At 36.4% G+C, this 14,359-nt stretch overlaps 1 protein-coding gene across 1 annotated transcript in view; it reads right to left on the reverse strand.

The window, feature by feature from the left end:
- ZNF407 (zinc finger protein 407) overlaps positions 1-14,359 on the reverse strand; it is a 333,749-nt gene that overhangs the window by 88,927 nt on the left and 230,463 nt on the right. Inside the window, exon 8 of the mRNA XM_032182317.1 lies at positions 9,995-10,173. Within this exon, the coding sequence (XP_032038208.1) occupies positions 9,995-10,173 (179 nt within the window). The remainder of the gene's footprint in view (positions 1-9,994; positions 10,174-14,359) is intronic.

Below are 14,359 nucleotides of genomic sequence, written 5' to 3' on the forward strand. Positions count from 1 at the left end.
TTCCAATAAATGCAAGACTTGCATAAAATACCTTAAATTCAGAAGATGTACTTTTCATCTTCCCATTTAGAACAAGGGTTTCCCCACTAACTGACCCGCTGGGAGTTAAGAGATATGATATCTGCCTCCATGGTTTTTTGACATGATACAAGAATTATAGACAGTCGGCATGCGATGTATTTATATGAGATATAGTTTCATATTATGCGCTTATATGTTCACCAAGAAAGAGAAGCAATCTTTCTTCTGCGAGACTTCTACCTATCTTCATTTCCTTTAGTGCAAACAGTTATAGACAAGCTCCTCTTTGAACTGATAATTTTTTAGAGGTCATTCAGCCCATAATTTCAGGTCCTAGTCACTATCCTGATGGTCCTTCTTAGGAAATTGGACCCAGTGGGAACGTTTTTTCCTTCTGCTTAGTCTATGGGTCAGCATTTTCCTTCCCTTGTACTTCTTAATTCCCTTAAGTGGCAATTATTTAAGGCACAGTTAGAGAAGGTGCAATCTACATTCATCCAATAAAACCTAAATATTAAAAAGGACAGAAAAATCCAGCATGGTTACTAAGGATATATGGGAGAGCATTTAGCATTTGAAAGGTACCAAAGATCTGGTAAATGAAAAGATGGGAAAAATTATGAAGAACTGTTGGAAGTAAAATAGAAATTAGAAGAAGTACAAAAGAACACGTGTACCAGACAGACAAGGCATCCTACTTGCAAAAGGTCAAGATCCAAGATGCCAAGTCAAGAAATTAATGGAATGTCGGTGCAGCATACATTGGATCAATGAAAGCAAACAAAAAGAAAGCCCAAAAGAAATTTTAAAAATCAGCATGGAATGCCAATGATTTGTGATTCATTGGAGCAATTATTGTTGAGGGCTCTTCTCCTCACTAATGACCTGAGCTAGTAAAGCACTGAGCACTTGATTCAATCCTTCCATATCTAACGTTATCCACATACATTTAAACATCTTTTTGATTGCAGAATTATTTGCTATTACTTGTGCCGATTTGTGTAGTAACCAAATTTTGTGTGATAACCAAATATAACATTTCTGAAATTAAAAAAATAATTAAATAAATAATTAAATTGAGACAATGGCTAGCAAGTGAATGAAAAGAGACTTACAAATATTAGTACTTTATCACTCTTTCAGGACAGGTTGTTGAGATGTTGGTAGTATCTCCTAAGTAGAAATTTTAAGTGTCCTCTAAATAAAGTATAGCCACAGGGAAAAAGGCCTACAGGCCATATTTTGCCTATTATGTAGGCAAAACATACTCTGCTATGTGGTTATACTGAAATACAGTGTGCTCCTAGGTCTTAGAAGTACTCTTAGCTCAAGTCTCCAAGTAATGCAATAATTTGTTCATAATAGGGATGACAATGATGTGATATTATGTATAGGTATTTATTATACTACATATATATATGAATATATAAAATTACAAAACATTTTAAGTCAACATTTTCATATTCTCCTGCAAGTTGCCTCTTACACCTTAAGTCTACTTTGATGAACAAAAATTTTTAACAGCCTAATATTTCTTAGTACTCCAGTATAACTGCCCTGGATGATACACTGGATGATTTACTCTTAAAAGAGCTTCTGCTAATAGGAAAATAACTTAAATTTTCTTTGTGTAGGATAATCTAGACATTTAAAAATATGCTGAATGACTCCTGCACACTATACATCTTTACTTTTTAATCCTTCTGTGAGGTTCATCATTGTTTTTTGTTTCAAAAGGATTTTTGATGAACCTGATATCCTGTTTTCTGTGTTTACCTCAAAATTTTATATCTCTCTCTATCTAAACATATATATACACATTGATAGTTGAATACTATTATTTCCTTTTATTATCTCTATTTACCACATACCAGTATATTTTCTAGCAGAATTCAGTATTTTGCCTTTCTAGGATGTGCTGTCTCATCTTAAGGGACTTCTACTTCTGTACTTTAATATTTCAGCCTTGCTTTAAAACTTTTATGTTAGGATATCCTATTTTTAGCACCAAATAGCCAATAATATGTCTCATGTTCTTCATGAAGGATGTATTATCTATTAGTGTAATGATGTAATGCCTTCAAGTAAGATTACCTTCTTTTCATCAGTGAATCTGACTTCCTTGCAAAGGCAACAGTCTTTGTGAATACCAGCTGTATGTGGCTACCAACACAATGCAATGGATTGCAAGGAATTTGCAGAGCAGATGTCCGTCTGATGATCTTTTGAGGGCCGATACAAGGTGGGCATTAGGATTGAACAGCAATTTTGAAAAACTACGAAGATTTCTGTTTCAGCCAGCATGGCACAGCTGCCTTCCAGGTCAGATGTCTGGGTCCTGTCCCATGGAAACCATCATGGCACAAAGAAGAAGGACAGAAAAGCAGGTATGTGCCAGCAAAGTGTGCTTGCACCCAGATTATTTGTATAGACACAGGCAAAGAGATTCAAACTGCCTGGGACAGTCTTTCAGAAAGGAACATGGGGTTGGAAATCCCCAGCACAGTGGGACGTGAGCAGAAAGGCAGTGAACAGAGTACCGGATGACAACTACAAATGTCATTGGTGCTATAAAATATGAAAAACACTTGCACAATGACCCTGCAGCACAGCACCAACTTTTCTGATGGAAAAACGGTGCACAATATGACAGACAGTACACCTCTGATGATCAGATGCATTAAGAGAAGTTCCAGACTTTGGTCTAGGCAATGTTTTCCTTTTGTTTAAAACTATATTTTGAACATTTTTTCTTTAGTGAAATTCACAGCCTTCACTCTCATCTGAGGATACCGTCCACTTAGTGGAACATAACTACGTTAATGGTGATATTTTTTTTTCACGTTAGGTGACGTAGTATTTGCATCAAAATATCTCAACACCTTTTTTCTTGTCACTCAGCAGCATCATATGCTGACTGTTCAGGAAAAGCAACTAAAGACCTATAAAAGGAGTGCCTAAGGTCTTCAACAGCAGGAGCAAAAGTGACATATTACATAAGAAGAGAAGATACTTTCACAAGCTCACATCTTTTTTCATGACACTCACTTCTTGGAAAGGACCAACTTTACAATCACAATTGCCCAGATAAAGACACTGCCTACAGAAGCTCTGCTAGGCATATGAAGCCTTCGAATAGAAGACAGATATAAAAATAATTGAATGACTTATGCTTTAGGGTTTTTTTTAAATGTCGATTAATTTTTCCTGAAACACAATAATACGTAATCTACACAGGTTATAAGGAACCTAGCTTTCTCCTTTACAAACAGAAAATCATTTATACTAGGTTTTTATTTCAAGCACACACTAAAATTATTATTCTTCACAAAAGAGGAAAGGGAGTGTCTGCCAATCAACATGACATGCTATTGAAAGACTGGCACTAATAGCTATGACAAGAGCAAACCTGTTTGAAGCAGAGCTGCTGCTTTTTTTTCTTTTTTCTTTTTTCTTTTTTTTTTTTTTAAGTACACCAGCCATCAAAAATAATGTTTTATCTGACTAGAAACCCAAGCAATATTCCTGTAGAAAAAAAATCCTTCTACCTGATTTGCCTGTATCTAGCAATGGCAGATTCTTAATATTGTTTTAAATTACAGCATTTAAAGTATATTTTATTTAAATTGTGATAAAGACTAAGAGCAAAACTATACCAAGAAAAAGTTTAATATACTTGCAAATAAAATTGTGTATCCTTTGTTTGGAGGCTTTACTTAAGGTATCAAATACAAGTTTGCATAGGTGCTTAACTGACTTGTATTTTCATTATTTCATTGATAAATAGCATTCACTGAATTTATACTTTTGTAGCATGATGAATTCAGAGAGTATAATAGAAAACAGAAATTTTCATTTATTGATTTTTCCTAATTTGTTTCAACTTTTTATTTTCTGCTGAAGAATCAGAAGTTGTAAAATAAAAAGGACAAAGAAAAAAGGAAAAAATTAAGAGTAGAAAAGCACTAGGATACTGGTATAATTGCTACGTTATCAGGTTATGTGTGTGCAATTCACATTCTGAATAAGTCTGCAGTTTCCACTTGGTAATACAGTTATACCTTGATAAAATCACATAATAGATCACACCATAACTTTTAGCAATCAATTTTTTCTCTTAATAATTTGATAAATGTAGCTGTCAAGTGGGATAAAGATCACAATTTTATTTAGGATTAACTATTTGAACTTTCAGAATTCTGTTCATGAATATTGCAACTGTTACAACTGATAGCATCACAATTTGGTCCCTTGTTGATGATGTAATCAGGCTGCAGTTTGCTAGCAAAGCCTGCTTTCTTGAAAGCTAAAGAAACGCAAACGGAAAAGCATGGAGGGCACAGCCTTTTGAAAACTGCACTTCAAAAAAGTTTAGAAAAATATTTTTCAAACTGATGCATAAAAGGAACTTTGCTGTAAACTCTTCTTGTTTTCAGTGCTGTCTGGAAAGAGCTAAAACATCCCCTAACTCTGTTCTCCTGAGCTAAAATAGAAAAAATCAAAATATAGGCCTGGTTTACTGCACAGATGATTGCTTTTGTTGTTGATTTCAGTCCTCAGGATCCAGTAAGACATCAAGGAGACTGCCCAATAAAAGAGCAGAATTTCACAAGGATTCTTCTAACACCTCTTTAAAATATAAATAATGTAAATAAATGTATGTTCCTATGTATTTTATAAATAATTTAGTGACATATCAAAGAGGCAGGTGTACCTCTAGCTGGGCACAGAGAGTGTGGCTCAGAGAGTGCCAATTCAGTGCTGACGATGGGAATGTCATCTCCAGGAGAAAGACCACCTGGGGGGAATTACATGTCCCCTCAGCTACCTTTACTACCACAACACCACAGCACTTTCGATCCACAGACACAATCCTTACCTAGAGGCAGTAGATTAACAGTGTTTGAAGATTTAAGAGCAGAAAAGACCATTAGATAATTGTCTGACTTTTGGTATATCAAAGCCCCTTAAATTACATTTAATTAGTTTTGCAGTGCGCCCAGCAACCTTGGGCCTTCCTTCAAACCTATCTTCCAAAAAGACATCCAGTCCTCTTAAGGCTCAAAAGAGTGGAATGGGAACAATTTCTTCTGCTAGTTGCTGCCAGAGCTCAATTGACTTCATATTTAAATGTTTGCACCTTGTTTCCTATTTCAATTTGTCTGACTACGCATTCAGTAACTGATTTTTCTTAGGCTTTTCTCAGCTAGATTAGGAGTAGCGCACGTCTGATATTTTCTCCCTGTGAAGCAACTCATACACTATAATCAAGTGCCTATCTATCATTTTGGTCATGAATTATGTAACTCTTCATGAGCACTAAGCCTTCAATCACCACGTAGGCAGCAAACTGCCAAAACATGATCGTCACGATCTTTGTTCTGCGGATGCCCAACCCCAGAGGCACCTATAATTTTCACGGAGGCACAGGCGCACTACAGCTCTGCTCCCAAGCACGCTCCACAACGGGGCTGTGCAGTGAGGGGAACCAGCTCATGCTTTCTGTTCTGCCAGGAGCCATAGCGGCAAGTGATCCTCCGCACCCACCGGCTCCAAGTGTGGCAGACACTCAGAGCGTGCTGGATAATTGGAGTCCCTCACAAGCAAGATACGGCTTTCAAAGGAAGAATGGATTTACCAAAGAAAACGATAAATTGATCTGCCTTCTCTGATTTTTTTTTTAAAGATTTCCAAGAAATAGTTAATGACTGCTAGTTCTAAATTAGGAAAATTGCCTCCAAATTTTCCGTTCAATGTCTTAAGCAGTTCCCAAATCACATAACTGGCTATTGTGAAACCATTTTTAAGCAAAAGCCTTTTGCCTTGAACTATGTAGGCACTGCATCCATTTTGCACAAGGGGAAACTCAAACAGAGAGCAAGCCCACTGCATCAGTAACACACACAGAAAAAGGGTTATTCTGACTTCCCCGAGCGGCACTCATTCTTGGACATCATGTTCACTTCTAACAGTGCAGCACAGAAATAATGATACAGAAAAAAGCAATATCATCGTGTAACTTTCAACATGATCAAGAAAACAATAATTAGCAAACTGCTCCTCTTCTCTCCAAAGAGCTTTTTGCCTTACAGCCAGTTTAGTATCCACACAAGACTACTACGCACACAGTGAGATGCCATGGTCTCTGCAGCTAGTGGAATAATGGAGATGTCAATCCATAGATATTATTCTCTTTGGATATAAATAATGCATCATAATAGTATCATAATGCTTATAAGACAAGAGCTCCTAAATGGTGAGCATTTAGTTCAAACTGAAATTATCACTATCAAGCGATGCTGTTCCAAAGCAGACAAAAAGCACTGAGAAAAACAGCTGGAGTACCGATCCCTTTCAGCTTCTACCACAGGTACTGGCCATTCTCCTGTCCCACTTGTCAAAGCAATCAGGTTCAGTTAAACTCATTATCGAGATGTAGCGTCAATTGGGAGAAAAAAAACACGTCCAAGAAACTTGGAAATGCAACGCATATCCAATGATTTCTTCAGCTTATTCTGTACTAGCTTTGTCATAAAGACAAGTCCATACTGCGCAACTCAGAAAAATTTTCTTTATCACTTAATCTCACTCAAAAAAATAATCACCGAACTGGCGGTCATCAACATGATATTACAATTCACTCACTGTATTAATTTTTTATTCATAAGGACAAATATTCAGATTTGCACATTTCAAACAAGAATAATATGAGTAGTTTCCATTATAGCCAAATTACCATAACTAAAACATTGACTGCAGGACACCTTAGCTTGCTAAATGTCCCATTTCAGTTCTAGAACAGCTATAAAATCTATCAGTGTCTTAACTGTCACTATTTTTAAAAAGACATGAATATTGCAGATAATCAGCAGTCACTGGATTTCTGCTTTCTTTTTTTTTAAACAAAATTTCAAATTCAACATAGAACTCAAGAAAATGGCTTACAGAATACCAAGAAACAGGCATAAAGCTCTTACAGAACCACACACAATGACAGTTTAAAACCAGATTTGATGATTTGTATAAAAATCAGAAGTTAAACACGTAGGTTGGCGTTTGAAGTGGAATCTAGCAAATGTAATCCATAATTTAATGTGCAGATGCACATATACCTCTGTTGGCTTGGATGCATTAAAGGTCTGCTTCTGAAATGAAGTACATTTTAAAAACTAAAGACAGAAGTATTCTCTAGATTGCTGCTGTTTGAAAACATATAATGGTACTTCTTAAGGTTTATAAGGAATATAGTTGTACAGCTAAATATCTTCCTCTATGACAGAGTCTACAGCAAAAAGGGAAAAGAAGTATTGCACACCTGGTTTTGTGGCATTTCCATACATCTATTCCTCACAATACAAAGGATTTTGAAGATGCAAAATACATGTAGAAAGGGCTGTCACCTATCATTTACAGTATCCTCCTCACATAACTTATTCTCCCTTCCACCTTCTGTAGACTTAGAAATGCATCTTAAGCTTCTTCGTGCCACTCCATAAAGGAGTGTATTAATTGCTAAAGAAAGCTGAACAGAAATTCATATTACTTCAAAGAGCATTAACTTTGAGTTAGAAATCCAACTGATAATCTCAGTTTCACAGATGAGAAATAAACTTGATTTTAACTCCCAGACACACCTGAAAGGCATCCCACAGCTCCACTCTTGGTGGGTTCTGGTGAAGGAGTTTCTGACTGGTCCTGGGAAGTGGCAGGGAAGGAGCTGGAGTTGGTGTCCATTTCTGCCACCGTTTAGACTTATTCTATTCTGCTTGCAGAAGCAGAGGGGATGGCTTTCTCGTTACAAAGCAATATTAGAACACAAAAGAAAGACAAATATGTTTAAGCTAAAAAAATTGATCTTGTATGACACTTTCATACTCCTATCATCCTAACAGGTTCTAAGTCGTGTTGTGGATTCTCTGTGGGTACCGGCAATGACCAACAAACAATCAGTAACCATGAGCTAGACATAGAACAAATCTTATTTTGATAAGGAATGTTAGCCAGGGCACAGGAGTTATCCCCTCACTGCTCTGAAAACCTTCTCTAAAATCTTTAACTCACAGATGTCCAGCAGTCAGAATGGCTTGAACAGAAGAAAAGAAAAACCCTTTAATTTAACTCTGATGTAAATGCACAATTATCACCTATGCTTTAAGAGTGTTTCTTCCTGAAAGGAAAATACAGTATTGCTATTTTAGCAATGGGATTATGTGAATAATATTTCAACATGCTTTTGTTGTATACCAGTTGTAGGCTACCACAGCAATAACAAGGTGACAATCGGTTCTTTCTAGTGTGTTTGTACAGAACCCTCGTTAGTGTAAAGGGATTTCTCCAGGATAAGTATTAATGTATTAAAAAAATAGGTACCATTAGAATACAACCCATGACAGTTTTCCTGTGTTGCCAAGACAAGCAAGTTGAATAGTTTTAACCACGTTATGCTGAAATGAGCAATTTTTTTAACTTAGATATGGAGCCTTGAACAAACAATGTGAAAACTTACGCAGACTTTGTAATTTTAGAAAAATGCTCGTGGTTCTACCAGTGTAACCTCTTTCATGCATGAATAATGTATATTTGTCTATTGAAAGCATTCTAATTTTTCATATTATTTTATGTGGGATTATTGCAGTTAAAACCCAACGGTGTCTGGATTTAAGATCTGAGTTCAATATCCATTCATGTTAGTCAGGACTATGGTGAAATGTGATCAGCTTTCTGACCTATTTTGAAATTGGTATTCCGCCAACTAGCATTTTGTTTGCACATCCAGATATTATCCACCATATGCTGACATGACATGATGATTGGTTCCAAAATGAAGTGGAATACTTGGCAAATAGAAATATATGGTACAAATAATACACTGCCTCTAGTCAGGAAAGCAAGCAGTCGTTCTGAGAAGACTGAAAGGTTTTAAAATAGCTTGACTGTAACACTGCATAGTGCTGAATGAAAACTCTCTAGGTCATCCTTTTCACAGGTATGTGACTCTCAATAATTACAAGATCAATTCCTTAAAGAAGATTCAAATCTGACACAACAGTACTAATAGTAGGACTTCGATAGAAGATTAATTTGCGTCTTAGGGAGGATTTGGCCCACATAGCTTCTTCCTCCTCTGGATTCCCAAACTCTTTCTTCTCACCATCTGTTCTTTTTTCCCTCTGCTCTGACTTGTCTTCCCTCCCAGTGATGTCTAAGTTATCTTCCTCTCCTGAATTAAGATCACATTTCATTTAAGCTCCAGTCTACGCTTGTATGATTTCTCCTAAACTCTTTCCACTGAACTCTTTTCTCCTATCCTGATGCTCCAACTATACTTCTGCCTTCTATTCTGAACTTTAAAATCCCTGCTATAAAAATTATCTTCTTAAACAGAACACATCCCCAACTTTTTTTCTTTTAGTTCCTGTTTCTAAAGCCATTTTTTTGTTTTGCATTTCTCCAGTGATTCTCATGTCTGTGCTCTCTAATGTAACGTCTCAAAACATCCATGCAAGTTATTGATGGATCTCTGCTGTTCTATATTTTAATGCTAATCATTGTTTCACTGTAATGAAAATTTTAAAGGTGTATGTTCATTTGATATTGAATTCGCTCAGGAATTTTGTTTTTCTGCTCTTGGAGGAGTGGGGTAGGTAAAGAAATTTAATACAAATGTTTAAAAAATATATCTCTGTACAAAAGTGTAACTAAATTTCAAAATGAAGCATCTAAATAGCATGTATTTCTGATATTTACGCATTAAACTGCAAACCTTGCTGATGAAACTTGAATGGATTTCAGTGCTTGACACATAACTTTCACCCCTTATGAAAACTTGACAAGAACTAAGCCCATTTTAAAATCATGTTCTTCTTCAGAATAAATGATAGTAACATAACAGCTAGCTTTCTTATTGCAATCATTTCAGCATGCTCACCTAGAAAAGTGAAGAATTTGAAAGCAAATGGAAGAATGACCTTACCAGCATGTAAGTATGCCAGATCGGGATTTTCAATGTCTGGGTGTAGTTCTTTCAAGTGGTTACGAAACTCCACGGGGATATTGGTTCCATAGTCACATTTAGGACAGTTATACATTTTCACTCCTTCATGCTTTCCTGTATGCAAGATGTGTTTACGGATGTTTTCAGCACAGTTAGACCTAAAAAGCAATAAATTAAAAAAAAAATAAAAAGAAGGTATATAATAATTTATTCAATACTAGTCATTCAAGCTCTGGCTGAAAATAAAATAAAATAGTGTTATAACAGAAAATGGGTATCCATTGCTCATTCTTCACTACCTGCATGATTCTTGTATTCTCTTAAGTTTTGTATAGATGTCCCCTGCATGAAGGTTCCTGTTTCAGGTTAACTGTGCAATGCATCTGAACCAGAATCATTTAAAAATGAAGGCTTTTTCACATTTGCAAAAGCCTTATCATTCTTATTTTTCTGGATGGTAATCAGTTACAGACAGACATTAAGCAAAACTCTTTAACTTACCAAAACTGATCTTCATTTAACCATGCTAACAGCTAGGTCTTGAATAAACCCTGCTAGAGACATGCACAGATGCCTATAAAATTCCCAACAGTGTTCAGGTGAACTTTTCCAACACAGTTCCTAGACTTCAGAGGAGCTGTTGCAAATGATTTTTGTAAGGATATTCCATCAACTCTTATCTCATCTTATTAACTGTTATTAGAAAGCAGAAGTGAGCCATTCAAGTTTACACCTTTTAGAAAATATGCACAGATTCTGATCTATATCTGAAATACGGCTGTTGTGGAACACTGGAGTTTTCATATATAAAAGTCAGAACACATATACATTTTTAAGCACTTCAAGGAAAGCGCTTCAAGGAAAGTCCCTCATAATATTTCTGGAAAAAAAAAATGAATAGAAAAAGATCTTACATTTGCTTTATCCACAGAGAGATCCATGACGTGGCACTATTTTTTAAATTCCAGTATTAAAAATTTTGCAGTATCATTCCAAAATTATTTTGTATTAGAATTTCCCACTTACTCTAAGAATGCGATAAAATCCGTATAAAAAATATTGTTTTCCCATTTATTTCAAGCATAAATAGCTAATGATTATTCTTGAATTAAAATAATGGCTAGTGTATACCCATTTCTTTTGTAGACTTTAGTCTGTAGTACTGTACACTATTAATGTGGTTAAACTAAGAATGTTAATCAAGCTTCACTGAAAGAAGTACAAGCACTCAATTGAAATATATAAATACATGATACTTCAAAAGTACTCAAGTAAAACAAGGGTAGTGTTTTGAGCAACTGATTGTTTGCTCACCACTGTTACTAATATCACCGTAACAAGCACCTAAAAAAAGACCCCCAACATAAACTGGAAGTAGCAGCTTGAAGTTCTGTTGGAGTGCCTGTCTCTCCCTTGGAGATGGTCATAGTAAAGATGATAACTGCCTTACGGTGCTGCCAAAGCTCACCCTCTGTCATGTCCATCTGCTATATACCAGTATAATGATCAGACTCCTAAGAATGTCAGAGAAGACACTTATGTTCACTGAAAAATATGGGAAATATTGGTCCTCAGCATCTTTCAGGATTCAGCCCTAAAAAAAATTACAGTGCTCATAAATGTTGTTAAAGTGAAACATGTATTTTATAAAAAAAATGGATAGTGTACACTGCAATGAAAGCAGGAGACAATCTGGTAACCTTCTATCGTGGGTTATACTTTAAAGGGCAGTGGATTAAAGTAGAGAATACAAATCTGAAATAAAATATCTGAATCCTTTTAGTTTGGTTCTCATACTATGTTCAGGAGAGATATAAAACTTTTTACTTTGAAATATTTCTGTGAAATATATAAAGGATCTGTGGAAACCTATGTAAGAATTGTGAAGAAAACCCAGCCTGTTCAAGGCATAAAAGGCCAGTCCTATCTCCTTTGATTTGTGAATTTGCTCTAACCACTTTAAACAGAGCAATCCTGAAGACTCATTTATTTAGCTATCAGTAAAAATCTGTGCCTAAACATGCCCACATACTGATACATTTATCATGGTAAATCATAACTTAAATATATATATATATTTTTCCACGTGATGAGCCCAGAAAAGCTTAATCTGAAATGAGGAACACGAGATCACAAGGCATTACAAATGGCTCTCGTATTAGGTTGCAATGCAGCAATTGCAATCATAAAGTAAACCAGGAAGGTAACAACTGGCAAATCCAAGCACTTTTGAAGCTAAGTAATACCCTTAAAGATGACATGACAAAAAATGTACTGCATATATATATATATATTTAAATTATTCAATGTGCTTCATCTGTTTTATTAGGAGTCTTCTCATGAGTACTATACGAATATGTTATTATATGGCTGACCAAAAAAAATCCACAAAACACAACACCCAAACTCTGTGTATGTGTGTACTTGCATCACTTCATCTCATACGACTAAACACAGAGGTCTGTGATTTTAAACAGCACTGTGTTTTCACTAAAGCTATGCTATGATAAACATCTAACTAAAATATTATAGTGCTGCAATAGTGATGATAGTTAAACATTTGACAGGCTTTGTGCTATAAAATTCACTTCCAGGAGTTTATAAACTCTGAGATAAAGATTCCCTTTGTTCTGAAATTTGGCAATGGAGAGCCCAGCACAAAAGAAATTGTTTGAATAAAGTCTTTTTTTTTTTTCTTTTTTTTTTTTTTTTGAGTCCCACTCTGAATTACAGCAGCAAAGAAATAAATGCAGCTTTTAAGAGGCTAGCCTCTGTTCCAGGCTAAAACAGAGTTTTCATAGTTAAATTATTATCATTATTTCTAAATGTAACCATGTTTTTGTCCTTATGACCAATTTTCCGTTTTGAAAACCAAACGTATATATTTCTGGCAATTTTTCCACACTGAAATAACAGGAAGGGCACTCATTAGTGAGACATAATTAGTTTGAAGCTATAGTTGATGGGTTTGCATTCAGTGCTGATGCAGAGAAGCAGTACAGAAATTTCTTTTCTTTCTACTTTTCCTCCCAGTGAGCCTTATCAGAAATGAAGAAAGGTTTATAAGACTTGATTCAAACTCTGTGACAATTCTCTTATGGGGAAATGGAAGACCTCTGGAGAGTTTTCAGCATTCATTTCAGTCAATGGTGAGAGAGGAGATGGGAAATGTTGTGGATGAACAAGAAACATGAGGAGCTCGGCCCACAGTTCCCAGTAAGAGGCCTGTACAACATCCTCTATCAAAGACTGATGTACTGGGAAAGGTGTAGGAGTGTTTTCCTCTGCACATGGCCAGGAGAGCTCCTGCACTTTTTGTCCTAAGGTACAGAGCTGTGAAGTAAGGGAGACAGATAGCAAGTTTCTCCTGAGAAATCCAGCTACTGCTTAAGAGGAAAGGAAAACCTCTTTCTGTCTGAAGATAAAAAGATTATTTTTTAAATCTCTAATGCTCATTGCACAGTGATGCATTCACATCACTGTTCTAAATGCACATTTCATGTTGTCATTACAAGTCCATACCTACCAGCCAGTTTTCGGTCTTTCTTCTACTGCTCCTATGGGAGTATCATAAACTCATAAACTGGCAATTACTTAACTGTAGAATTGTACTTTTGCCACAGAGTCACAGTATGGTTGACTTTGAAAGAGACCTTTTGTCTCTTCCAAGAGGAGAGATGTCATCTTATACAACTGCCCTGCTCAAGTAGGGCCACCTTGCCCAGGACCTTGTGTGGATGGATTTTGAGTATCTCCACGGAGGGAGACTTCACAACCTCTTTGGGCAACCTGTGTCAGTGCTCAGTCACCCACACATTAAAAAAAAAAAAAGTTTGCTCATGTTCAGACAGAACCTTCTGTCTTTCCATTTGTGCCTGCTGCCTCTTGTCCTGTCGCTGGGCACCACTGAGAAGAGCAGGATTCCATCTTCACTTTCCCACCACTTATTTATACACATTTCTAAGAACCCCCCTGAAACTTGTAGGCCAAACAGTCCCAACTCTCTGAGCTTTTCTTCATGTAAGTGCTGCTCCAGTGCCTTCATCACCTTAGTAACCCCGTTGTTGGACTCTCTCCAGCATATCCAGATCTCACTGGTACTGGGAAGCCCAGAACTGGACACACCACTCCAGGTGTGGCCTCACCAGTGCTGAGCAGCTGTCAAGGATCACCTCCCTTAACCTACTTATGGCAGTACTTCAAATGCAGCCCAGATACCCAGGTACTGGTATGCAGTACCCAGTACCCAGATACTGTTGGCCATCTTGCAGCAAGGGCACATTGCTGGCTTGTGTTCAACTTGGTGTCCACCCATTTTATGCCATCAGCAAACTTGCTGAGGGT

This window comes from Aythya fuligula, chromosome 2 (assembly GCF_009819795.1).
Source record: "Aythya fuligula isolate bAytFul2 chromosome 2, bAytFul2.pri, whole genome shotgun sequence".
Lineage (NCBI taxonomy): Eukaryota > Metazoa > Chordata > Aves > Anseriformes > Anatidae > Aythya > Aythya fuligula.